The sequence below is a fragment of the Rhineura floridana genome, chromosome 4, assembly GCF_030035675.1.
Source record: "Rhineura floridana isolate rRhiFlo1 chromosome 4, rRhiFlo1.hap2, whole genome shotgun sequence".
Lineage (NCBI taxonomy): Eukaryota > Metazoa > Chordata > Lepidosauria > Squamata > Rhineuridae > Rhineura > Rhineura floridana.
In genome coordinates, this window is record NC_084483.1 from 130,229,842 (window position 1) to 130,256,909 (window position 27,068).

A 27,068-nucleotide genomic window follows, 5' to 3' on the forward strand; every position below is an offset into this window, starting at 1 on the left:
AATAACTAAGATACCTTATTTGTGGTACATGAGTATAAAGATGTTTTAAAAATTTCTTAACATGGTGAAACAGAATGCTGTAAGTAGTAATTTCATGTTTAAAGTTGAGTAATTAGGTTTTATATTTGTGTATTATAGCCCCTGATGAAGGCTGGAATTTATCCAACCGAAACGCGTTGGGCATATATTTTATAACGTTCTCAATAAACAAGATTTTTGATCATCATTCACCCACGTTGGTCTTTCGTCATCCTGGGGTTCTCCTCCCCCCCTTTTTTTCTTTCTGCCGATTTGGATGCCTTCCACTCCCCTCTCCTCTTTGTTGCTGTTATGTGCCTTCAAGTCGATTACGACTTATGGCAACCCTATAAGAGACCTCCAATAACATCTGTTATAAACCACCCAAGTAAGTTCAGGTCTGTGGCTTCCTTTATGGAATCAAGCCATCTCTTCCTCGTCCTTTTTTTCTACTCCCTTCTGTTTTTCCCAGCATTATTTTCTAGTGAATCATGTCTTCTCATTATGTGTTCAAAGTATGATAAACTCAGTTTCTTCATTTTAGTTTCTAATGATAGTTCTGATTTAATTTGTTCTAACACCCAATTATTTGTCTTTTTTGCAGTCCATAGTATCCACAAAGCTCTCCTCCAACACCACATTTCAAATGAGTTGATTTTTCTCTTATCCGCTTTTTTCACTGTCCAACTTTCACATCCATACATAGAGATTGGGAATACCATGGTTTGAATGATCCTGACTTTAGTGTTCCGTGATACATCTTTGCATTTGAGGACCTTTTCTATGTTGCAGCGCGTGTTGATACCGTACAGTGCAGAGGCACTGGAGCAGGTCCGAACCGGAATAATACAGGCCAGGCAAAGTACTTTGTAAGAGTCTTTTACTGACACTAAAGTTAACAAACGCAGTCCTCCTTCCATACAAACTTTCCCCCACACCAGAGCTGCCTTGAGTCCCCTTCTTATCTCAGCGGTTGCCCTTGTCAACCAGCTGCTGACCTTGGCAGACCTGGCACACTCTCTTGCTCTGCTTAACTCTTCTGCTTCAGGTTTCCAGAGCCTCTTTCTGTGAGACACACAGAACACATTACAGGCCAACAGCCCCCACCTGTGACTCACAGAAAGCAATATACATTCATCTTGTTTCATTTTTCATAATACAAATTTCCATTCCTATTCATTTCACTACACATATTTACATTTTGTTTTTCATTACTTAATACAGTATCTCTTTACATTTCATTTCTTGTTTTGTTTCTTTATTCATACAGTTCATTTACTTTATTTGTATTCCAATACATTTACATTTCATTACTCAGTACAGTACTTCCACATTAGATCCATTGTTTCAGTGTCTATTGGCTCTTCTTTTACCCATTCTGTAGGATATTCATCTGTCTCATCCACCTTGTGTTGTGTTACATTGAATGTGAATCTATGTGGCGGTTTTCCTTTGGCTGTTCTTTCAGAACGTCTGACACTTTCAATTTCCATTTCTTCTTCACTTTCATCCTTTATTGTACCTGCACCTGCACTTGAGCCTGCACTAGTCCCTGGCACTTCTGTATCCTGCATCGCTATGTCCTCACTTCTGAGTCTTTTAACATTATGTTTGCCACCCTTCATCATATCAGTTAACGCAGTTCTTAAGGGTATTTGATGACCAAAAGGAATATCTACTGCACTTTGTCTGCTTGCGTCATCAAGCACAATTGTTTGACAGTCTTTCCAAGGCTGGTCTACTACTTTAATGCTTCTGCTTAATACTACTTGTTGTTTCTCAGGTAACCAAATTCTATAAAACGCATTTTGAAATCCCAAAACACGACCTGCCTGAGCTCTTGGGGCCATTTTTCCATGTCTTTTCTGCTTAGAAACATGCACCCAGCATTTTGCTCCGAAACGCTCAATGTGTTTTAGCCCGGGTTTTCTCCCTGTCAACTTTTCATAGGGAGACATTCCAATCATTCTGTGTACAAGACGGTTTTGTATGTATACAGTATACAAAATACATTCACCCCAATATGTTTTATTCAAGTCTGCATCCTCTAGCATGGCTCTCATTGAATCCTGCAGAGACCTGTTCCTCCTCTCTGCAGTTCCGTTGGAAAATGGGCTGAAGGGAGCAGTGAGACTTTGGATTATTCCCTTCTTTTCAAGATATGCTTTCAATGTATTACTTGTAAATTCGCCCCCCTGGTCTGATTTTATATTTTTAATAACAACCTCATATTGTGTCTCTGTTCTCTGTATAAACGCACGTAATTTGTCCTCCGCTTCACTTTTCTTTTTCAATAAATATACATGTGTAAATCTAGAAAAATCATCAACAATCACTAAGTAGAATCTTGCCCCTCCTTTTGAACTCTGGAAAGGTCCTGCCAAATCAACATGTATAAGCTGATAAGGTTCCGTGGTAGTACTTTCAATGCTCTGATTAATTGGTGCCACTGTCATTTTTGTTTTATAGCATGCATCACACTCATCCACATGCTCACAATTTGTTAGCTTTAAGTCTTTACTATGCTTTGGGGTGTTTTTAATCTTCTCAAAGTTTGCGTGCCCTAATCTTCTGTGCCACTCATGGATGCAATTTTTGTGTATGTTTTTACTCACTCCTAACCAGGCACATGTAGGTTCAGCATGCTCACTCTGAACTATGAACATTGAGTCTTGTAATTTCCCCTGCATACATATTACATTGCCTTTCTGCACAATGCATCTATTCCCTTCAAAAGTTATTTTACAACCAATCTGAGTTAATTTTCTCACTGAAAGAATGTTACATTTTAAATCAGTAACTAATAATACATCTGTCAATATCGTCTTAAGATTACTTAACCGTATCGTGCCTCTTGCAATTGCGTCCCGAGTTGATCCGTCAGCCAGATAAATCTTCTCTTGCACAGGCTTTGAAGTGTAAAACAAACTTGCGTCAGTAATCAGGCAATTAGACGCCCCGCTGTCCAAAAGCCATTTAGTGCTAAGTGTTTTAGTGCCCTTCTCAGCAATAAAGTTTACGCTTGGTTTCTGCCATCCATAGTCTCTGTTTCTCCTCTTCTTACTTAAACAATGTCTCTGTATATGTCCCCGGGACCCACAAAAATAACAAGTTTTATTCTCTTGCCTGTTTCTTGAATAATTCTGTTGTGCAGCTTCAGCCTCTTTAGACTCAGTCCTTTTACTCTCTTGTCTTCTGTTCCATTCCTGTTGCAGCTTTTGTTCCACAAAGTCCAAAGTTAAAGTCCCATCAGGTAACGTTTCCATACTTGTTACCAAATTGTCCCATTTTTGATCCAATGAAGATAAAATGATATAAATCATTTGAATGTCACTGTGATTCACTCCTCTATCTTGAAGCTCAGCAAACAATCTACAAAATTCAGCAAGATGCTCACTCATAGTCACTTCATCTGTAAAACGCATCTGATAAAGTTTCCTCGCTAAACACAGCCGGCTCCCTGCTGTTTGTTGCACATGGGCAGCCTTTAGCGTCTCCCACATCTGGTATGCTGTCGGCTCATTCCTTACGTGTAGCAGTTGAGTATCAGACAGCCCTAGAATAATAAATGCTTTCGCTTTCTCGTCTTTCTTCGTCCACGCTGCTGATGGAGCGGCCGGAGGGGTTTTTTCTATCACGTCATATAAATCTTCTTTGACCAGAACTGCTTTCATTCTCCACTTCCAACTGGCATAATTAACGGCACTCAATCTTTCCATTGCCATCCCGGTCGTCAGGTTTATTGCCATGTTGCTCACTCTTTTACTTGCCTCTATTTTCCTGCTTTCTCTCTCTTCAGCACCGGATCAGAACAGCACCAGAACCGCTTGCTTTGTTCGGTATGCTGGGCCCATAACCCGTGTTGCAGCACGTGTTGATACCGTACAGTACAGAGGCACTGGAGCAGGTCCGAACCGGAATAATACAGGCCAGGCAAAGTACTTTGTAAGAGTCTTTTACTGACACTAAAGTTAACAAACGCAGTCCTCCTTCCATACAAACTTTCCCCCACACCAGAGCTGCCTTGAGTCCCCTTCTTATCTCAGCGGTTGCCCTTGTCAACCAGCTGCTGACCTTGGCAGACCTGGCACACTCTCTTGCTCTGCTTAACTCTTCTGCTTCAGGTTTCCAGAGCCTCTTTCTGTGAGACACACAGAACACATTACAGGCCAACATTCTAGTCCTCTGATAGCTGCCCTCCCCAGTCCTAGTCCTCTTCTGATTTCTTGACTATTGTCTCCATTTTGGTTAATGACTGTACCAAGATATTGATAATCCTTTACAAGTTTAATGTCATCATTGTCAACTTTAAAGTTACATAAATCTGTTGTCATTACTCTAGTCTTCTTGACATTCAGCTGTAGTCCTGCTTTTGTGCTTTCCTCTTTAACTTTCAACAGCATTCGTTTCAAATAATTACTGGTTTCTGCTAGTAGTATGGTATCATCTGCATATCTTAAATTATTGAAATTTCTCCCTCCAATTTTCACACCTCCATCTTGGTCCAATCCTGCTTTCCGTATGATATGTTCTGCATATAGATTCAACAAACAGGGTGATAAAATATGCCACTGTCTCACACCCTTTCCGACAGGGAACCAATCGGATAACATAACAGCATTATCATGACATTGTAAAGAAAAAAAGATGGCTGCCCTATTTAGTTTGCATGGCAATATATTGTCTATAGCAGCCTAAGAAAAGGATGCACCAGGCCAGACCTGACCAACCCCATGAACTTACAACAAACCCTTTCAACAGTTCAGAGATGAAAGCAGGGCCACTGTGCATGAGTGGGTGAGCCTGGGGGCAGAGTCTAGCAGCCTAACAGCATGAATTGGCAGGCAACTGTGGGGCCAACACAGCCCAAACTTAAATGAGCCACAAGCAGAAAGTGGAACTAAAAGTGTAAGCAAGCAAGTATATAATAAAACACAAAAATGCACATACTGTTTAGAGGATATTGGTCCCATTTTACAGGTGAGGAATGAAAAGGCACAGCAATATGTAACTAGATCACGATGTCAGTGAACCCATGGCCATTAATTCTTAAAAGCATTAATAATATTAGCAACGAAGTACCCAAAAGCATATTCAGAGTACCACAACTGTATCATCTCTCCTTCCCGCATACTTCAAATTAAGAAGCAAGGTTTACGGTGTGGTGGCATATACCTCACACAGATTAAAGTCTAGTCACTTCTTCCTTTAGAAATTAAGCACTGGCCTTCCCTATGTTGCCAGCCAACTTCAACCATACATTTTGTTTCCCTTCACACCTTGCCTGCCCTCCCAACTTTACTTCCAGCAATTCTTCACTTGAAGGGGTACTTTTTCACAACTCTCACCTCTGCCCCAAAGTCGCTTTCTTGTTACAGCCAAGCTGTCCACCTTTCTTCCTCCCCTAAACATAATTTATGTGAAGGCCTATGCTCCAATTTATCAAAGGATTTCTTCCCCTTTGAAAGAGCCTTCCCTTTTTGTGCCTCATTCTCAGGGTGTTTTAGAAGTTTGGTGGATGTAAGATTGAATTTACCTTTTAATTGTGAGCTGGCCAAGGGTGGTGTGTGTGTGTGTGTGTGTGTGTTGTGCACATGGGCATAGTTTTTATTTCCATAAACATTTTTCCAGCATTCTGCAGCCTCCCCAGTTGCCCACATTTTCATATATTTGAAAAAGCTCCATGGGAGAAGTTACCTCATGACATAACCCTGTAGGCTTTAACGGAAGCATAGGAAGCCAAGGAGGCTGGAGAACACCAAAGAGATGGTTTGTAAAATGAAATAAAGGATCTCACAAACACCCCTTGGCTACCTCAAAAGTAAAGTAAGTGTAACAAATCCCCTGCACCATACCTATGAGAATGTCACTAAAAGTTTCTCCTTTGATAATTTTCAAATGCATTTTTAAAGCAGTATAAGGGCTCAGCCCGGGAGTCTGCATTCAGTATCAGTGCTAAATCCCACAATTTGAGAAGAAAATATCCTTGAGGATATGCAGAGTGTCTTCCTGTTGGTGCTCAACAATTATAGCTTATCCCCCCCTCACACAATTGGAATTTAGAACCACATTACTCCTGGGCACATACTTTCCTCTTCTCTCCTCCTTTTCCCCCTACCTCTTTCCAGCATGTTAGTGGTATGCATTTGTTTTGGAACAAATGGAAAACGGAATTTAACACAATCCATCCAGCTCAGTTTGCATTCTTCTTGAAACAAATGCACAGGGGACTTAAGCAGAGGTCTAGTTTGGGGTTCCCATTGGCTCCATTCAGAAAATGGCTTACCTGCCTCTGGCCATACAGTAAAACAGACATTGGTGGAGGCTCCTGGGAATTGCCATCCCCCCCTCCACCGCTGCCCGTGTTCTGACAAATAACATACTTGGTTGAAAACAAATGACACAACCCTGAACAGCTTAGTGCTCTGTGGGCTAAAGGCAATTTCAACTATAAAGGCAGAAGGGAACCCATATAGACTCTATAGCAGGGATGGGAGTCTGTGGCCCTCCAGATGTTGTTAGACTACAGCTCCCAACATCTGTGACTATTGGCCATGCTGGCCAAGGCTGATGGGAGCTGGAGTGCAACAGCATCCGGAGGGCCACACATCCCTGCTCTAAAGGATGGAGCTTGAGCTTCAGAACCCAACGTTAAAGCATTGAAAGCAATGTTTTATGTAAGGGTGTGGATGCAGAAGTTCATACACTCCAAGGGTACAATAGTTTATTGCACACATATCCAGCAGACCTGGTGACTCTCATAAAGCATATTGTACAGCATATAAATTTATGGGCTAAAGTTCATAAGCTGCCTTGTTTCTTATTATTCTCATTGGCTCATTGTGCAGCTCCTTGATACTGTTGGAACAAATAACTCCAACTTCTTGTCTTCCGAGTGTCACCAGAATTTCTACAGATATAACCTATCACCTAAAGGCAGCAAGGACTCAGGCATTATTACTGCTCCCATGATGTTTTGCATCATATTAGCTTCTAGTGATAGTTCTGGTTTAATTTGTTCTAACACCCAATTATTTGTCTTTTTTGTAGTCCATGGTATCCGCAAAGCTCTTCTCCAACACCACATTTCAAATGAGCTGATTTTTCTCTTACCCACTTTTTTCACTGTCCAACTTTCACATCCATACATAGAGATCAGAAATACCATGGTCTGAATGATCCTGACTTTGGTGTTCAGTGATACATCTTTACATTTGAGGACCTTTTCTAGTTCTCTCACAGCTGCCCTCCCCAGTCCTAGCCTTCTTCTGATTTCTTGACTATTGTCTCCATTTTGGTTAATGATTGTGCCAAGGTATTGATAATCCTTGACAAGTTCAATGTCCTCATTGTCAACTGTAAAGTTGCATAAATCTTCTGTTGTCATTACTTTAGTCTTTTTGATGTTCAGCTGTAGTCCTGGTTTTGTGCCTTCCTCTTTAACTTTCATCAGCATTCGTTTCAAATCATTACTGGTTTCTGCTAGTAGTATGGTATATCTTAAATTATTGATATTTCTCCCTCCAATTTTCACACCTCCTTCTTCTCGGTCCAATCCTGCTTTCCGTATGATATGTTTGGACACATAATGAGAAGACATGATTCATTAGAAAAGATAATAATGCTTGGAAAAACAGAAGGAAGTAGAAAAAGAGGAAGGCCAAGCAAGAGATGGATTGATTCCATAAAGGAAGCCACAGACCTGAACTTACAAGATCTGAACAGGGTGGTTCATGACAGATGCTCTTGGAGGTCACTGATTCATAGGGTTGCCATAAGTGGTAGTCGACTTGGAGGCACATAACAACAACAAAGTAAAGGGGTGTAGACTATCAAAATATGCTATTTGTTGGAAGTAGGGCAAGAGCAACTCCTGTTTGGGTTCTTTTGTTTGTATTCCAGAAGAAAGATAGTGATAGGGTCCTCCAGCTGGCTAGGCTTGCCTACCTTTACCTGTTCTCCACCTAACTTTGTTGATTTGTAAATTGATATGCTCAGGGAAGCTTATCTGCCCCTCCTTTCTTTGTCTTTTCCTTCAACTGTCCAAGGAGAGACATCTCTATCTTTGCTCTCTGTCCTGAGCCATGAGGGCAATACCCAAGTCTGGGCATTGCACCTCCAACTTAGTTATTAAGAACTAGGTATGCCTTTCCTATCTACTATTTATTTCTATAAATAAAGTAGGTTTTCTTATTTTACTAAGTCTTAAGTCTCAGTGATCTAAATGCAGGGTAAAAGCCTGCTGCTTAGGTAAATGCACACACTGGCACACACGAAGCTCAGTCCACTGGGGATCCCTGCATATATATGCATGCTTCCATAACACTATTCACTTCCTTGCTTATTTATAAAGCGCCTAAAATTGTGAGGTGATGTATAAAAAAATAGAAATATTTTATTTCTTTATTTAAAATTGTATTGCTTTAATACATACAGTCGATTTTTATATTATGTTGTTATATTTTATTAATAAAAATAAACATAATACAAGCCTTGCCCCCAGGCTTACAATCGAAAGGGTGAAGACAAGAAATGTTTGAGAGAAAAAGGAAGGAGGGGGGAAAAAGGAAGGAGACTCATTTGGGGAAAGTTGAGATGAATAGCTGACAAAAGAGACCAGTCTCTTTCTATCTCTACGGAGTCTAGGGAGTCTAAAATGCAGTTGAACCAGACAGACCTCTGGTAAGGGCCTTGGGGTACTACCAGATACAAGGGTGTAGCACTAAAAAACTGTTGTTCTGCTGCTATAAGCTACAAGCAGAACTGTACTTCCCAGTTTACCAGGGCTTTAATGCTTTTTAGATGTGTGCATTCTGCTATATTACATCCAGATTAGTAGATGGGAACTAGCTGTGTGGACAGAGATAGTACAACCCCCCTCCATTTTTCTTCCTTATTAAATTTGTGGGCTCTAGATCAGGATGGCTCTGCAGTTGTTGTTCTTTTAAAGCGTTCTCATGAGAACATAAGAAGACTATGCTGGATCAGGCCAACGGCCCATCTAGAAAAATCCAGCATCCTGCTCTCACAGTAGACAACCAGATACCTATGGGAAGCCCACAAGCTGGACCTGAGCACAAGAGCACTCTCCCTTCCTGCAGTTTCCAGCAAATGGTATTTAGAAGCATACTGCCTCTAAGCAAGGCCAGTGCCAGAGGGCTGCCAGATGGGGCCCTGGCCGAGGGGCCCTGTGGCTCAAATGGGCTCCTGAAAGCCCTCTCCTTTTTATCATCGAAATATATTCCAAGATACTTAAAGGAGGAAACCTGTTCTATCTTGTTTCCACCTAGAACCCAGTTATTTTGGGGGGAACATCTGCCGAAACTTTGTGAAAGTATGTTGGTTACTGTCAGATTGTAATCCATATGCTACATACAAAACAGCTTTGTTTGCTAAAGCAGCAAAACATATTCATGCAATTACTTTGAGTGCAATTGCAGTGGATTATACAGGGGATTTGTTAAACCAAATCTGTCTGCACTTTGTTATTGTATATATATTTTCTTATTCGGTTTCTGATGGCTTTTAGTCAAATACAATAAAATGAACCTGACCTGACATTTTTTGCAGCAATTAGCAATTCTATATATTTTTCAAAATCCTCACAAAAATTCTTCAGCCTTTTTGGTGCAAATTACTCCTAATAAACACATATTTTGCAAGCAGTTTATCCCAATGATGTAGTTTGCATGTTATTTCCACCAATATATTCATTTTTATGCACACTTTCCCCTAACACATGCATTTTTGAACACACTGATTAGATGGAGAACTTTATCTCAAAATTCAGATAAGTGTGAATTTTGAGGGATGGCTATGTTTTGGTGCAAATCTGATAGATTCAGCTTTAAATGAGAATTGAATCAAATTTCTCCCCATCCCTTTGTATTATGCAAAGCACCTGGTTAAACAAAAAGAACATTCTTTGGGAGATGAAACTATGTTCCCAGACAGCTGTGCCCGTTTGCCTAGATTCTAAAAGCACCATGATAAGGTCAGAGATGACCTTTGAGACATAACCAGAAAAGGCCTTGCAATCCATAGGCCTAGAAGCATTCCAATAGGGCGGGGTGGGGTTGAAAGATGATGCAAGGGTCTTGCAATCCAGATAATATCTACAATCAAGACTATGCCAGTAATGAAAAGACTGAACTGAGAGTATAAAAACTGTGGAGACTAGACAACTTTGAGTGAAACCTAACCTCCACAGTAGCCCAAGGAGCAGTGCAAAGCTTCACTATTACCCTGCTCCAACATCTCTGTATTGCTAAACCAGCCACTTAGACATAGCAACAATGCCTAATAACTGTATTCCTCCATGGTGTGTGTAAGGTGTTTCATGACTTAGAGCTCTTGAATAAATTATTTATTTATTTATTTAATTTATTTGTTGCATTTGTATACCGCCCCATAGCCGAAACTCTCTGGGCGGTTTACAACAATTAAAAACATTAAAAACAAATATACAAATTTAAAAACACATTTTTAAAAGGCAATTTAAAAACACATGCTAAAATGCCTGGGAGAAGAGGAAAGTCTTGACCTGGCACTGAAAAGATAACAGTGTTGGCGCCAGGTGCACCTCGTCAGAAGATCATTCCATAATTTGGGGGCCACCACTGAGAACGCCCTCTCTCTTGTTGCCAGACTCCCAGCTTCCCTCCAAGTAGGCACCCTGAGGAGGACCTTAGGTGTTGAGTGTAGTGTATGGGTGGGTTCGTGTCGGGAGAGGTGTTCCATCAGGTATTGTGGTCCTAAGCCGTGTAAGGCTTTATAGGTTAAAACCAGCACCTTGAATTGAGCTTGGAAACATACAGGCAGCCAATGCAAGCGGGCCAGAATTGGTTTTAAATGCTCGAACAGTCTGGTCCCTGTTACCAATCTGGCCACTGCATTTTGCACAAGCTGCAGTTTTTGAACTGTCTTCAAAGGCAGCCCCACGTAGAGTGCATTGCAGTAATCTAACTTGGAGGTTACCACAGCATAGACAACTGAAGCCAGGTTATCCCTGTCCAGATAGGAGCGTAGCTGGGCCACCAACCGAAGCTGGTAGAAGGCACTCTGTGCCACCGAGGCTACCTGATCCTCAAGTGACAGAGATGCTTCTAGGAGAACCCTCAAACTATGAACCAGCTCCTTCAGGGGAAGTGCAACCCCATCCAGGATAGGTTGGACATCCACCATCTGGTCAGAAAAACCACCCACTAGCAGCATCTCAGTCTTGTCTGGATTGAGCCTCAGTTTATTAGCCCTCATCAAGTCCATTGTCGCAGCCAGGCACCGGTTCAGCACATTGACAGCCTCACCTGAAGAAGATGAAAAGGAGAAATAGAGCTGCATGTCATCAGCATACTGATGGCAATACTCTCCAAAGCTCTGGATGACCGCACCCAACGGTTTCATGTAGATATTGAACAGTATGGGGGACAGAACTAACCCCTGTGGAACCCCATACTGGAGAGTCCAGGGTGCCGAGCAATGCTCCCCAAGCGCCACCTTCTGGAGCCAACCTGCCAAATAGGAGCGGAACCACCACCAGGCAGTCCCTCCCACTCCCAACTCAGCCAGTCTTCATAGAAGGATACCATGGTCGATGGCATCAAAAGCAGCTGAGAGATCAAGGAAAATCAACAGAGTCACACTCCCCCGTCTCTCTCCCGACAGAGGTCATCATACAGGGCGACCAAGGCTGTTTTCGTGCCAAAACCAGGCCTGAACCCGACTGAAATGGATCCAGATAATCGGTCTCATCCAAGAGTGTCTGGAGCTGGCCTGCCACCACTCGTTCAAGGACTTTGCCCAGGAATGGAACATTTGCTACCAGCGTATAGTTATTAAGATTTTCTGGCTCCAGGGAGGGTCTCTTCAGGAGTGGTCTCACTACTGCCTCTTTCAGGCAGCCAGGGACCACCCCCTCTCACAGAGAGGCATTAATCACCTCCTTGGCCCAGCCTGCTGTTCCATCCCTGCTAGCTTTTATTAGCCAAGAAGGGCAAGGATCCAGCACAGAAGTGGTTGCACGAACCTGTCCAAGCACCTTGTCAATGTCCTCAAGCTGTACCGTTTAACAACTGGTAGCAATGTCTTAGTTGCTTTAATAAATAAAAACAACTTCATCTATTTTTATCTTGAATTGTTTATTCCAGATGCTCTTGAATAAAAATAAATACCACTGAAATGTGATTACTGGGTCTAGTATTTCTGCAAATTTCATCCAATTCTATTAAAAAGAAAAAAGTTTTGGGCACTGTTCAGTTAAATAATTGCACTACTGCAAGGATTAGTGCTAGTGCAAAGGGAGTTTCCCCCTCTCGTCTCTCTGTGCATCCCCTGTGCCGTCCCTAAATCTGCTATAGAGGGTTGGGGGAAAACCCAGAACAGATTTAAGGGATGCACAGGTGGAGGAGAGGGGGAAGCTCCTGTTGCATGGAACCAGCAACTTAGCACTGCACTGAATCCAGTCCTATATCCGTTATATATATATACTTTTTAATTTCCCCATAATAGTGTATGAGGGTGATACCAAGTTTCATTTTTCTGAACTGGGTTTGGATTTGGACCTCCAGCTAAACTGGACAGCTTCCAAAGTGCTTCGAAGTAAATCCTGCTTTTTCCAAAGTATTGGAGCAGTAGTCAGAACCAAATATTGTGGTCATTGCATTTGATTCAATCCTTGGGGACAGATTTTGGGCTAAGCTGCACCTTTCTTCTATTCCCAGAAGGTTGCTTGATCTTATTAGCTGCCAAGGCTGGTTTCTCTTCTGTTGAATTCAGGGCTTGGTCTTTAGCTTGGTCGTAGGGCTACCTCTGAAGACGGTTCGGAAGCTACAGCTAGTGCAAAATGCGGCGGCCAGACTGCTAACAAGAACCAAGCGGTTTGAGCATATAACACCTGTTCTGGCTCGCCTGCACTGGCTTCCAATATGCTTCCGGGCCAGATTCAAAGTGTTGGTACTAACCTATAAAGCCTTATACGGCGCGGGACCACGATATCTGCTGGAACGCCTCTCCCGATACGAACCGGCTCGTACACTACGGTCTACTACGAAGGCCCTCCTCCGGGTCCCGACCCATAGGGAGGCCCGGGGCGTAGTAACAAGATCTAGGGCCTTCTCAGTGGTGGCCCCCGAATTGTGAAATAGTCTCCCCGAGGAGGTACGCCTGGCGCTGACACTATTATCCTTTCGGCGCCAGGTTAAAACCTTTCTCTTCTCTGAGGCATTTTAATCTAAGTTAATTTGAGTAAATGTTGTAATTTTATTTTAGATGGTGTACTTTTATATACTTGTTGTATTAGATCCTGTAATTTTATTATTGTATATGTTTTTATGTTCACCGCCCAGAGAGCTGTTTGCTAGTCGGGCGGTATATAAGCTTAATAAAATAAATAAATAAAATTTAGCCTCCAGATTATTGTTAAAGCTCTTTTATGCTAACACAACTATTTGTGTGATCATTCGTACATTTTTCAAAAGGAAACTTATCTTAGCTCACCATCAAAAGCTTTTAGTACCAAATTACAATTATTAGGTGTTTCTATTAGTTTTATTCAGGACCATAGTCAGGCAAAATCTATTGTTAATTTTAGGATGAAGGATATTGGTGCACAGTACTTCATGATTGCAGCTTGTAAAACTTAGCCTGCAATTTATCTTGATTTGTCTGTTGACTTTTTAAAGGGCCATGCCAATCATTTGGATAACCTGTTTCCAGATATTGGCTGATCTACTCCAGGACTAGATTTAACTGTTTCCCTTCTGCTTTACTGAATGGCTGTTCTTTGGGCATTTCCTGTAATGGTGACAAAAGATATTCAGCACCAGTGAAAGAGGGGTTCCAGAGATCCACACCTGTAGATTTGTATGGTGGGTAGCACATTCCTGCCCCCCTTCCTATTTACCAAATACTTTTATTTATTTGAAAATTGTATACCCTAACTATTTAAAAAGGGAAATCAAAGCACTTTGCAAGAATAAAGTGATGAAACAATAGGGGGGGTGCTTCATATTTACAGGGTTATGCAATACTGCTTCTTATCTTATCAACTGTTTCTACAGTAAAAATACAACTGTAATAAGTCAACCCTAACCTGCCTGTGTTATCAAATTTGCAATCTATTCTCTTGTTCATTCCTGTTCTACAACCTATCACTTTAATAAAAAACTGAAGACAGTTGTCAAGTTGCCTTCCACAGCCATGCTTGTCCCAGTGGAAGGGTAGGAAAGTACTATGAAAATTACTCCATAGGTGTACCTACTTCTTGCAGATGATACATGAAATCTGGAATTACTTCTTAATTATCACTGAATAATTTATTTGCACTGTTATAATTTGAAGTAACAGGTATATGACAGGGCTGCTCAATGGCGTACTGCACAATGTTCCATTGACCTTGACCACACTTATTAATGTGTCTTTTTCTTCCTCCACCTCACGTCTATTCTCCTAACTCCAAGCCAGTTTTAATTTTGGGGGCATGGTGCAAATGAATATCTCCACTGTCGGAGGCTGTATGCCTTTGAATACAAATTGCTGGGAATCGCAAGGGGATAGAGTGCTGCTGTACTCAGGCAGTGCTTACAGGCTTCACATAGGCATTTGGTTTGCCAGAACAGTGAGAATTAGATGAGCCTTTGGACTGATCCAACAGGGCTATTCTTATGTTCTTATACTGACTGCCTCTGAGAGAATCAGCAGACCAGATGTCAACAAAAGCAATGAACCTGCAATGGGAAAAGCAAAGGCTAGTTACTTACTGGTTAAACAGTAACTGTACTTAACTCCAAGCACCATATACAAACCATATACAAATCTTGATTATATATTAACTTTTTGATGACCAGCATAAATTGTGATCTGTTCAGGAATGACAACTCATAATTCAGCCTCAGTCTACATGAGGTGCTCATCCGATCAGACACGAAGATGACTGCAAACAAGAAATATGTTGAGTACCTGGACAAGACGTTGGATGATTGTGCCAAGCTAGCTCCAGAAGAAAAGCTGTTGATGTATAAGGGTGTTTTGTATCCTGCTGTTTTTTGCAAGCTAGAAACTTTTGAAGCTCTTGAAACCTTTGAAGCCAGGGTGGATGATATAATCTTGGCAGGGTATCCAAAAACAGGTGAGCAATCAATCTATCAGGTGAGCAAGCAATCTATCAAAGGCAGGATAGATACAAAGTCATAATACAAGTCAGTTTCCTCTAGGAGAATTTCCAGAATTAGTTTCAAAAGTCAATCATGCACAGCATGACTCTGCTGCCGATCTAATCCACACTTTCCCAATCAATATGAGAATAGAAACACAGTCATCCTTCCAAATTTGGACTTAACCAAATGTTGCAGTGCAGTTCTCTAGCCAAGTAAAGTGTACAAAAAAAAAACATATACTAGGGCTAAATCAAATGTACATAAGAATGTATATATTAGTGAAAATAGCATACAGGGATTCATGATCTTCACTGAACTTCAGCTGCTTACTGAAGACTTTTTTGTCCAGCAGGCTTTTTAACTGAATTCTGATTGTTATCATTTTAATGCTTAGAGATAACTGTAATTAAGTGGTATATAAATGGTAAAAATAAATAAATAAATAAATAAATAAATAAATAAATAAATAAGGGAAAATTGCTGTGCAAAGATGTGCATACTAGGCAAGACTGCATACAAAATAGTATATTTGGAAAAATTTGCACTAATATGCTAATAAATTTTCATGAGGACATTTTTTTTAAAAAAAATGAAAAACACTGATGTTCAGTTATGGAAAACTGAGTTTAAGACTGGAAAAAGTAAGAGAAACCAGAACTGTTAGATTAGCCATCCCTGGCTCACAGTGCAATATTCCCAGTCTGTCTGTCAGTAAAGAAGACACATGGGGATCAGCTGTATGACAACAGTGAGTTTTTCTGGAGCACAGCTGCCTGTGCTATCACTGGCGGAGGGGCACAGGGGGAATTTGTGGGATGTGCCCTTGAGCAGCATGTGCACGTTATCTAAAAGCAGCATGAACAGTCACAGACATTGGAGCAGTGTGGGTCATGCTGCGTTACTCTCCCAGCTTCCCAACACTGAGTCGCTGCCACTTATGGAGAGGGCTCCCTGTGCCTCCCCCTCTCTCTCAGTAAGTGGCAGCAACCTGCAAGGTTGGGATGCCAGGAGAGCAATGCAGCCCCACCTGTGCTGCCCCACTGGCCGCTACTGAGCATGAAACCAGGGTGGCTCTGTGTGCCAGCCTCAAGCACATCTCACCACAGATTTTTTTTGTCTTTCTCAGGTACAAACTGGCTTGAAAACATCCTAAGGGGCTTGGAAACCATGGCTGGAAAGTATACAGAAGAGGAAAAGACAAAAAGAATGGCTATTAAAGATGAATTGGCATTGCCTCCACGCCTTGAGTTTGGGGATCCAGACAAATTCAAGGTTAGCATACCTGCAAGATCACTGTGGCTAAATAAGTATTATTTGAAAATCAGTGCTCACTGTTTAGGAAAATCACTTTTTACAGCATGAGTGTAGGAAGTATCTGGCTCACTGAAAGGGTGTGCAGAGCTCTGCCTTGAAAGGAGTAGACATTTGGACTCCTGTGCTGGAGGAAAATGATATTTGCTCATCTCAGTACTTGATGTATCAACTGCACTCACTCTTGCCAATCATTTTGGTGTACACAGTGGGCAATTATTGAACTTTTCCCAACAAATTTTGGTGTATGTGTTTCTAGGGAAGACCTCAATGAAGATTATACTAATCTTCAGTGGAAAAGGTTGCAAGACTTTAGGGCGAGGGGGACTTCTGTTTTGATGAGGTGACAAAGTGTTTTCTGTCTTCTCTCCGTCTTCAGTTAATTGCTTTCTAGCTAAGCTTCAAATAAACTTTAATTCATATAGCCTTTACCCACTCACATAAACCCTGTTCTAAAGAAGCTGCACTGGTTGCCAGTTTGTTTGTGGGCTCAGTTCAAGGTGCTCGTATTTGTGTTTAAAGCCCTAAACAATATACGCTCCAAATAACTGAAAGTCTGTCTCCTTTCCTAGATTCTCTTGGGTGTTAAGACTGGCAGAAGGGGTACTCTTGGTAGTTCTACCGCCCTTTGAAGTTGGGGAGAAGGCGGGAGAGGGCATTCCCTGTGACAGCTACTAAGCTGTGAAGTTCCCTCCCCACAGAAGTGTGTTTCAAACCTTCATTGTGTAGCTTTCATCCAATGCTGAAACACACCTCTTTACTCTGGCATTTGACATCTGGGATATGTTTTTCAGGACTCACCCTATCCTTCTGACTGTAAATCTTTTTTACTTAATATTGTATTTTAATATTGTTGTAACCCACCTCAGGGACTTATAGTGAAAGGCAGGTAAGAAATCCAATAAACAAACATATCCTGTTTTAAATTATTTACAGCCTAATTCACAGAGTGTCTCTGAGGTGGGTTTTTTAAAGAAACTGCTTCATGTCACTTCAGGGTAGGGTCACACTTGGCCACACTGCACTTCCATTTCTCAAAGTTGACATGAACTATCTTTTTTAACCTAAGAGTTACCTAGAGAAGTGTGCATAGATTGAAGAAATGTGGCATATTGAATGTAGCTGGAAGAAACAACCTCACTTGGAGTCACTAGAGAGTGCTGTTGCAAGAGGTTTTGCTATTTTGTTAGTTTGGCTTTGGGATATTCCCTAAACTACAGGAATATTTTTTATTTGTAATCTAGCTGATTTCAGGCAGTGACTATGTCCTTCATATTAACAACAGTCCAATTAAACTAATTGTCCTATGTTGTTGTTGTTATGTGCCTTCAATTACGACTTATGGCAACCCTATGAATCAGTGATCTCCAATCGCATCTGTCATGAACCACCTGTTCAGATCTTGTAAGTTCAGGTCTGTGGCTTCCTTTATGGAATCCATCCTTCTCTTGTTTGGCCTTCCTCTTTTTCTACTCCCTTCTGTTTTCCCCAGCATTATTGTCTTTTCTAGTGAATCATGTCTTCTCATGATGTGTCCAAAGTATGATAACCTCATCATTTTGGCTTCTAATAATAGTTCTGGTTTAATTTGTTCTAACACCCAATTATTTGTCTTTTTCTCAGTCCATGGTATCCGGAAAGCTCTCCTCCAACATTACATTTCAAATGAGTTGATTTTTCTCTTATCCGCTTTTTTCATTGTCCAACTTTCACAACCATACATTGTATTATAAACAGAGAAATTTGGCAGTTCTAGAAATCTTGCTCACCATCGGGATTTTTTTTTTCTAGTCAGCTGGCAACCACAGAGGCAGTTTATCCCTCATTCTTGTCCTCTCGCACTAGGTTTTAAAAAACTAACTTTAAAATGAAGATAACTGTACGCATGGCCAAAGGATTGTATTTATCACATGTCTCATATGCAATTTCCTGCACAGACATGGTACCCATGTCAAAAAATCATAATTTGTGGAGTATCCTTTGAATGTTAGGTGGACAGTCAGGAACTGAGCAGGCTAGGAATTAAATAGATTAAACATAGATCTAGTGAAAGATCTGGAAGAAAATGTTTCCTTTGTATTAAATTCATAATACAATATAGTAAAGAAATACATTTCTTATACTTTAAATTGACTGCAATCTTTATTCCTATTTTATTAAAGAGGATGATGAAATTACCTTCCAGAAGGATCATAGTAACCCATCTCCCTCCTTATTCACTACCCAAATCTATTTTCAAAAGTAAAGCCAAGGTGAGTACATAAGTCTTATATACTTCAGTCTATGGTGACTTTAATGTAAGATTCAGTTAAGCATTATTACAGAACATTGACAGCAAAGTCCCAGAGTGCAGGACACGAAATAATCGGCTCAAGTTACAGAAAGCCAGATTTCAAATGAACATCAGGAAAAACCTCCTAATTGTTAGAGTGGTATGACAGTGGAACCAATCACCTAGGGAGGTGGTGGGTTCTCCAGCACTGGAGGCCTTCAAGAAGCAGCTGGACAGCCACCTGTTGGGTCTGCTTTAATTTTGAACCCTGCATTGAGCAGGGGGTTGGACTCAATGGCAGGGGGCCCCTTGCAACTCTATGATTCTATGAATATCTTAAAACAGATTTATGTCTTCATCTTTCAGATACTGGTGCTGATTCGGAATCCAAAAGACACATTGGTGTCTTATTTTCATTTTTGCAACAAAATGCCTTCCTTTCCTAATTCAACATGGGATGCATATTTTACAGATTTTATGAATGGAAAAGGTATCCCTTTTATTTCATAGCAAATATCAATAAAATAGTATAAGAGCAATTCACAGATTGGAAAGAGTCTTCTTGGATCTAGCACCACATTTGGATGTCCAGGTGGTAGTAGTAGCCAGGAATGTATACTATCAGTTCTGATTAATATGCCAGCTGCATTCTTTCCCAGAGACTTAGGACCTAGCCACTGTCATGAATGCTGTCGTGACCTTTTGACTTGACTACAGTCCAGAATCTAACAGCATGATTTCTGCTGGATGCTAACCGTTGGGCATATGTGACACTGGTCCTTCATGAGATGTGCCGGCTGCCAGTTTATAACCTAGCCAATTCTCAAGATGCTAGTTTCAACCTTTAAAATCCTACATGCTACATTTACCCAAATTCTTAAAACACCCATGTCCACATGTCTGGGAATACTGGCCCAAAGTTTTCAGGTTTGTGTATGCAGATGGGTTTATAACTGCATACTAGCAATGAGCCAAAAGTTCTCAAATGGATTTTGGATTGAGAATCTAGGGTGCATGTGTGAATTTCAGGGGGCTTTTGTGACGGAGATGCAACAACATTTTGAGGAACTTCCTAAGGGTGGTAGGTAGTGAGCTGCACCATATTCTTTCTGGTGGCCACCCTCCGCATCTCTCTCCTCTCCCCAAATTACATAGGATACAGTGTCTGGGTAATTTATTGAAAAAGATGTGGCTGTCAGTTGGTACCACCCTACAGTTGTTGTGTTTGCTGTTGGAAGCACCAGTGTTTCCTTCAGCAATTGTAATATGTAGAACTAAATTTACTCATTTATGAAATGAAAATTAAAAATACTTCTTGAAAATTCAGTGCGTTGAAGTTTTGGTATTGTGCAACTTTCTTCTTCTTATCCAGTGGGATGGGGTTCCTACTTTGACCATGTCACAGAATGGGACAAGTACATTGATGATGAAAACATCATGGCCATAAGTTATGAAGAACTAAAGGAGGTGAGGTACTGCATTGCAGTGGTTCCGTTCCTACTTGGCAGGTCACCTCCAGAAGGTGGTGCTTGGGGAACATTGCTCGGCACTCTGGACTCTCCAGTATGGGGTTCCGCAGGGGTCAGTTCTGTCCCCCATGCTGTTCAACATCTACATGAAACCGTTGGGTGAGGTCATCCGGAGCTTTGGAGTGCGTTGCCATCAGTATGCTGATGACATGCAGCTCTATTTCTCCTTTTCATCTTCTTCAGGTGAGGCTGTCAATGTGCTGAACTGGTGCCTGGCTGCGACAATGGACTGGATGAGGGCTAATAAACTGAGGCTCAATCCAGACAAGACTGAGATGCTGCTAGTGGGTGGTTCTTCTGACCGGATGGTGGATGTCCAACCTGTCCTGGATGGGGTTGCACTCCCCCTGAAGGAGCAGGCTTGTAGCTTGGGGGTTCTCCTAGAAGCATCTCTGTCACTTGAGGCTCAGGTAGTCTCGGTGGCATGGAGTGCCTTCTATCAACTTTGGTTGGTGGCCCAACTACATCCCTATCTGGACAGGGATAACCTGGCTTCTGGTAACCTCCAAGTTAGATTACTGTAATGCACTCTACGTGGGGCTGCCTTTGAAGACAGTTCGGAAACTGCAGCTTGTGCAAAATGCAGCGGCCAGATTGGTAACAGGGACCAGACGGTCCGAACATATAAAAAACGATTCTGGCCCGCTTGCACTGGCTGCCTTTATGTTTCCGAGCTCGATTCAAGGTGCTGGTTTTGACCTATAAAGCCTTACACGGCTTGGGACCACAATACCTGATGGAATGCCTCTCCCGATACGAACCCACCCATACACTACGTTCAAGATTAAAGGCCCTCCTCCGGGTGTCTACTCCGAGGGAATCTGGGAATCTGGCAACAAGGGAGAGGGCCTTCTCAGTGGTGGCCCCCAAATTATGGAATGATGTTTTTGACGAGGTGCGCCTGGCGCCAACACTGTTATCTTTTCGGTGCCAGTTCAAGACTTTCCTCTTCTCCCAGGCATTTTAGCATGTTTTTAAATTGTTTTTTTAAGTGTTTTTAAATTCGTGTATTTGTGTATTTTTTTTAATGTTTTAATTGTTGTGAACCGCCCAGAGAGCTTTGGCTATGGGGCGGTATACAAATGTAATAAACAAACAAACAAACAAACAAACAAACAAACAAACAAACAACAACAACAACAACAACAACAATAATAATAATAATGAGCCATGGAGATATGAAAGTCAGACGGTATCTTACTGAACTGCTGCAGAAGTAATAAATTTACAAGGATTCTTTGTAAATGAATGTCATGTCTGTGATAAGGGCATGCAAACGTGCCACTCCATGTTTGCCCATTTCCCTCAAACTCAGTGACAACATTAGACTACACATTCAGGAATTTCCATAATGTTGTTGTTGTGTTGACTAGCGGCCTACTCCAGCAGTTAAGCCAAAGAAATTAGTCAAATATAACATGGAGAGGGTTGTTAAGGATGTTCTGATCTATAACTCATAGAACATTCCAGACCTGTAGCTATTAAAAAGACATGAGGAAATATAACAAAAAGAAAGGGAAAAATAAAAACATTGCCAGTTGACATTGACAATAAAAATATTCCATCAATCCAAATTTAAATTTATAGATATCTAAATGAGACTGACTATTATAAGCCAAGCATTCAAATGTAGAAAGGGAAGTAAGATCTTCAGACCATTGAACAGTAGATGGTGAAGAGTTAACAGAAAACTTTTTCCTCCCTATAGATGCAATATAGATGTACTGTTTTTTGATATATGCAATATGCTATCTTTTGTTCTGGGAAAATATAGAATCCACATTTAGGATTGGAAAAAATAGCTAAATTCCTTGGGTTTCTGCTGAATGAAGAAGAAATTCAAAGTGTTGCAGAAAATTACAGCTTCAAAACTATGAAACAGAAATCTACTGAAACTCATGGAGCATTTGGAAACATTCTTTTCCGCAAAGGTAACTTTCTAGGGTGAATAGGAATAAGATTATTCAGCAATAGTTAACTACTAAGAGGAGGAAGTCGAATCTCCGGTAAAAGGGGTCGAGGTCCACTCAGCCTTCCATCCATCCGTGGTCAGTAAAATGAGTACCCGGCATATGCTGGGGGGGAAAGAAAGGCTGGGGACGGAACTGGCAATCCCACCCCATATATATGGTCTGCCTAGTAAACGTCGCAAGACGTCACCCTAAGAGTCGGAAACGACTCGCACTACAAGTGCGGGGACACCTTTACCTTTTTTTAAGTGATCATAACTTCATTCAGCTATGTATCAGGGAATTAAGATGTTTGTTTCTGCAAGGTTTATTGTATGGATGCCTTAAAGGCCAACAAGGTTTATATTTCAATTAAAACCTGTGTTCATTTATAATTCAAGAACACAAAGGTAGTGCTGGTCATCTGTATTTGGTTTACTTAAATCAGCTCAGAAATTGTTGACGATTATGCTGGAGAAAAACTTCCATCACATCTCTGGAGCAGCATGTGGCATCCTTGAGCAGTTGCTGGGGCCCCAATACCCCAGTAGGGCACACTCCTTATGCCTGCCCTGGAGTCTCCTGTACACATTTTTTCAGCAGGGGGAAGCACTGAGCATCTGGGAGCCACCATTTAAATTTCCCACAATGCCCTGATTCTGCCCACCACTTCCAGGAGGTAAAAGGGCACCCACATTATATGAGAAGGGTCCTTAACATAGGAGGGGGCCCAGCAGAGAACCCTTTTCTAAGAACCCCTTAAAACTTTCAGGTGGCCCTGTCTTTTCTTGTCTGGTTTCAGCAGTAGATGAACTGGACTGAGAGACAGATTATGATATTTCAAAAATCCCTTGGAAATGTCACCAAGAGATGGTTGAGAAAAAGATTGTGGAATAGGGTGGCCATGTGTCCTATGTTATAGAGGACAGTCCTCTGTTTTTATGGGCTGTCTGAGGCAGTCCTCTATTTGAAGCTGTCCTCTGTTTGACGGCTGTCCAGTCCAAGTCTGATTTAAAGATAAAAAGGGGGAGCAGTACCCTTGAAGTTGCCATCAACAGTTGGCAACACCTGGTCAGGAGACTGAGCAGGCACACAGGTCACTTGGTTTCTTCCCACTCTGGTGAGATGCATGTTCCACAATAAATCCTACCAAACAGCGATGTGATGTTCAAATGAGGAGCAAACCGTTAAGGTTTCCTTCTGTCAAGGTCAACTGCCTCCTTTAGCCAACCAATTCCAAAGAAGAGACTAGGAGCAGCTTGCCTGGCAGGGCCGAGATGCACAATAGCCTTCTGATGGTGGTGTCACTGCTGCATAGCAGGAATGGGTGTGGGGGAAGGGCAGAGCAGAGCAGAGGCAAGGCTGGGACTGTGCAAGTGCACCAGCACAACATAAGTACATAAGAAGAGCCTGCTGGATCAGGCCAGTGGCCCATCTAGTCCAGCATCCTGTTCTCACAGTGGCCAACCAGGTGCCTGGGGGAAGCCCGCAAGCAGGACCCGAGTGCAAGAACACTCTCCCCTCCTGAGGCTTCCGGCAACTGGTTTTCAGAAGCATGCTGCCTCTGACTAGGGTGGCAGAGCACAGCCATCATGGCTAGTAGCCATTGATAGCCCTGTCCTCCATGAATTTGTCTAATCTTCTTTTAAAGCCGTCCAAGCTGGTGGCCATTACTGCATCTTGTGGGAGCAAATTCCATAGTTTAACTATGCGCTGAGTAAAGAAGTACTTCCTTTTGTCTGTCCTGAATCTTCCAACATTCAGCTTCTTTGAATGTCCACGAGTTCTAGTATTATGAGAGAGGGAGAAGAACTTTTCTCTATCCACTTTCTCAATGCCATGCATAATTTTATACACTTCTATCATGTCTCCTCTGACCCGCCTTTTCTATAACTAAAAAGCCCCAAATGCTGCAACCTTTCCTCATAACGGAGTCGCTCCATCCCCTTGATCATTCTGGTTGCCCTCTTCTGAACCTTCTCCACCTCTATAATATCCTTTTTGAGATGAGGCAACCAGAACTGTACACAGTATTCCAAATGCGGCCGCACCATAGATTTATACAACGGCATTATGATATCGGCTGTTTTATTTTCAATACCTTTCCTAATTATCGCTAGCATGGAATTTGCCTTTTTCACAGCTGCCGCACACTGGGTCGACATTTTCATCGTGCTGTCCACTACAACCCCGAGGTCTCTCTCCTGGTCGGTCACCGCCAGTTCAGACCCCATGAGCGTATATGTGAAATTCAGATTTTTTGCTCCAATATGCATAATTTTACACTTGTTTATATTGAATTGCATTTGCCATTTTTCTGCCCATTCACTCAGTTTGGAGAGGTCTTTTTGGAGCTCTTCGCAATCCCTTTTTGTTTTAACAACCCTGAACAATTTAGTGTCGTCAGCAAACTTGGCCACTTCACTGCTCACTCCTAATTCTAGGTCATTAATGAACAAGTTGAAAAGTACAGGTCCCAATACCGATCCTTGAGGGACTCCACTTTCTACAGCCCTCCATTGGGAGAACTGTCCGTTTATTCCTACTCTCTGCTTTCTGCTTCTTAACCAATTCCTTATCCACAAGAGGACCTCTCCTCTTATTCCATGACTGCTAAGCTTCCTCAGAAGCCTTTGGTGAGGTACCTTGTCAAACGCTTTTTGAAAGTCTAAGTACACTATGTCCACTGGATCACCTCTATCTATATGCTTGTTGACACTCTCAAAGAATTCTAATAGGTTACTGAGACAGGACTTTCCCTTGCAGAAGCCATGCTGGCTCTGCTTCAGCAAGGCTTGTTCTTCTATGTGCTTAGTTAATCTACCTTTAATAATACTTTCTACCAGTTTTCCAGGGACAGAAGTTAAGCTAACTGGCCTGTAATTTCCGGCATCCCCTCTGGATCCCTTTTTGAAGATTGGCGTTACATTTGCCACTTTCCAGTCCTCAGGCACGGAGGAGGACCCGAGGGACAAGTTACATATTTTAGTTAGCAGATCAGCAATTTCACCTTTGAGTTCTTTGAGAACTCTCGGGTGGATGCCATCCGGGCCTGGTGATTTGTCAGTTTTTATATTGTCCATTAAGCTTAGAACTTCCTCTCTCGTTACCACTATTTGTCTCAGTTCCTCAGAATCCCTTCCTGCAAATGTTAGTTCAGGTTCAGGGATCTGCCCTATATCTTCCACTGTGAAGACAGATGCAAAGAATTCATTTAGCTTCTCTGCAATCTCCTGATCGTTCTTTAGTACACCTTTGACTCCCTTATCATCCAAGGGTCCAATTGTCTCCCTAGATGGTCTCCTGCTTTGAATGTATTTATAGAATTTTTTGTTGTTGGTTTTTATGTTCTTAGCAATGTGCTCCTCAAATTCTTTTTTAGCATCCCTTATTGTCTTCTTGCATTTCTTTTGCCAGAGTTTGTGTTCTTTTTTATTTTCTTCATTCGGACAAGACTTCCATTTTCTGAAGGAAGACTTTTTGCCTCTAAGAGCTTCCTTGACTTTGCTCGTTAACCATGCTGGCATCTTCTTGGCCCTGGCGGTACCTTTTCTGATCTGCGGTATGCACTCCAGTTGAGCTTCTAATATAGTGTTTTTAAACAACTTCCAAGCATTTTCGAGTGATATGACCCTCTGGACTTTGTTTTTCAGCTTTCTTTTTACCAATCCCCTCATTTTTGTGAAGTTTCCTCTTTTGAAGTCAAATGTGACCGTGTTGGATTTTCTTGGCAATTGGCCAACAAGTCAAGGGATCCCCCTTGTGCCACCATGCAGTTCCAAACTTGCTACTGTCTTGCCCTTCCCGCTCCCCCTTCCAGTAAGTGGCAGTGACACTGCTGCTGGGAGGCTACTGCTGCAAATCCACCCCACTGGGCAAGCCACTCCAGGGGAAGAGACCCCAGCGTGATAAACGACCTTTTGAACATACATTATAACGATCTATCTATCTTAAATGTCTGCAGGATCTGTTGGTGACTGGAAAAGTTTGTTCTCAGAATCTCAGAACCAAGCAATGGATAGAAGATTTCAAGAGTGTTTAGCCGGAAGTAAACTAGGAGCAAAGATAATGTATGAGATTTACTGCAAGATCTGAGGAGGCAACCTACCTTTGAAGGGCTGCCTATCTCCTGAATTGTTTTGAGAACCACAATTAGCTCTGACTCTTTCTATGAGCCAATAGAGAACACTGATGGAGCCATATTGTTTCCTGTGTCATTTCATTTATATTTTTATTTACACTTCTTACAAAGCCTTTACCACAAGATCCCAGAGCAGATTGCTACAACAGAATATACAATTATAAAATAAAACAGTTCTAGCTCAACATGCAATTCCAGCAATTTCTGTGCGGATTATCTTTAACAGTAAACCCCACAGGATGGCCTACTTAAACTGGCCTTTTCAAAGGCACATTTTAGGATAAAATGCATGCATTAATAAAATAATTTAAGAAAGTTTATCAGCTGTTTGGGAACTTTCTTTGGGGAGCAGGCATAAGGTTACATATTGCTTATTCTAAATTAAGCTGCCAATCACACATTTAATTTTTCCAATTTACAGATACATTACATCACATACTTCATTACCCAGGAAAAACTCCGGAGATCAGAATTAGACTATAATGCACCTGAATGGGCTAGGATAGATATTCATAGAACAGTGCCACATCAAGGTTGAGATGCACTAGGATCAAACTATGGCAGGCATCCTACACACTACATGGCCACTAGAAAGGGCCAGGTTCAGTTTGATCTGTATGCACACAGTCAGCTCTCTGTAGTTCTGGCACTTCCCTAATGTAACAGATACAAATGAGAGAGAAAAAAATATCTCCA

General features: G+C 41.6%; 1 protein-coding gene across 1 annotated transcript; it reads left to right on the plus strand.

Moving 5' to 3' along the window:
- On the plus strand, window positions 1–26,387 carry LOC133384443 (sulfotransferase 6B1-like). Its single transcript, XM_061626379.1, has 8 exons — window positions 1–79; window positions 14,883–15,142; window positions 16,297–16,442; window positions 18,644–18,733; window positions 19,120–19,243; window positions 20,126–20,220; window positions 22,057–22,213; window positions 26,196–26,387. The coding sequence occupies exons 2-8, from the start codon at window positions 14,944–14,946 to the stop codon at window positions 26,324–26,326; spliced, it is 942 nt and encodes a 313-aa protein (XP_061482363.1). The 5' UTR covers window positions 1–79; window positions 14,883–14,943; the 3' UTR covers window positions 26,327–26,387.
- Window positions 26,388–27,068: the final 681 nt, after the last annotated feature.

Excerpts from the sequence above, each read along its gene's own strand:
- LOC133384443 (XM_061626379.1), top strand. The coding sequence starts at position 14,944 with ATGACTGCAAACAAGAAATATGTTGAGTACCTGGACAAGACGTTGGAT. Across the intron at positions 18,734-19,119 it reads TTTTCAAAAGTAAAGCCAAG|ATACTGGTGCTGATTCGGAA; the intron begins GTGAGTACATAA and ends TTCATCTTTCAG. Across the intron at positions 19,244-20,125 it reads AGATTTTATGAATGGAAAAG|TGGGATGGGGTTCCTACTTT; the intron begins GTATCCCTTTTA and ends CTTCTTATCCAG.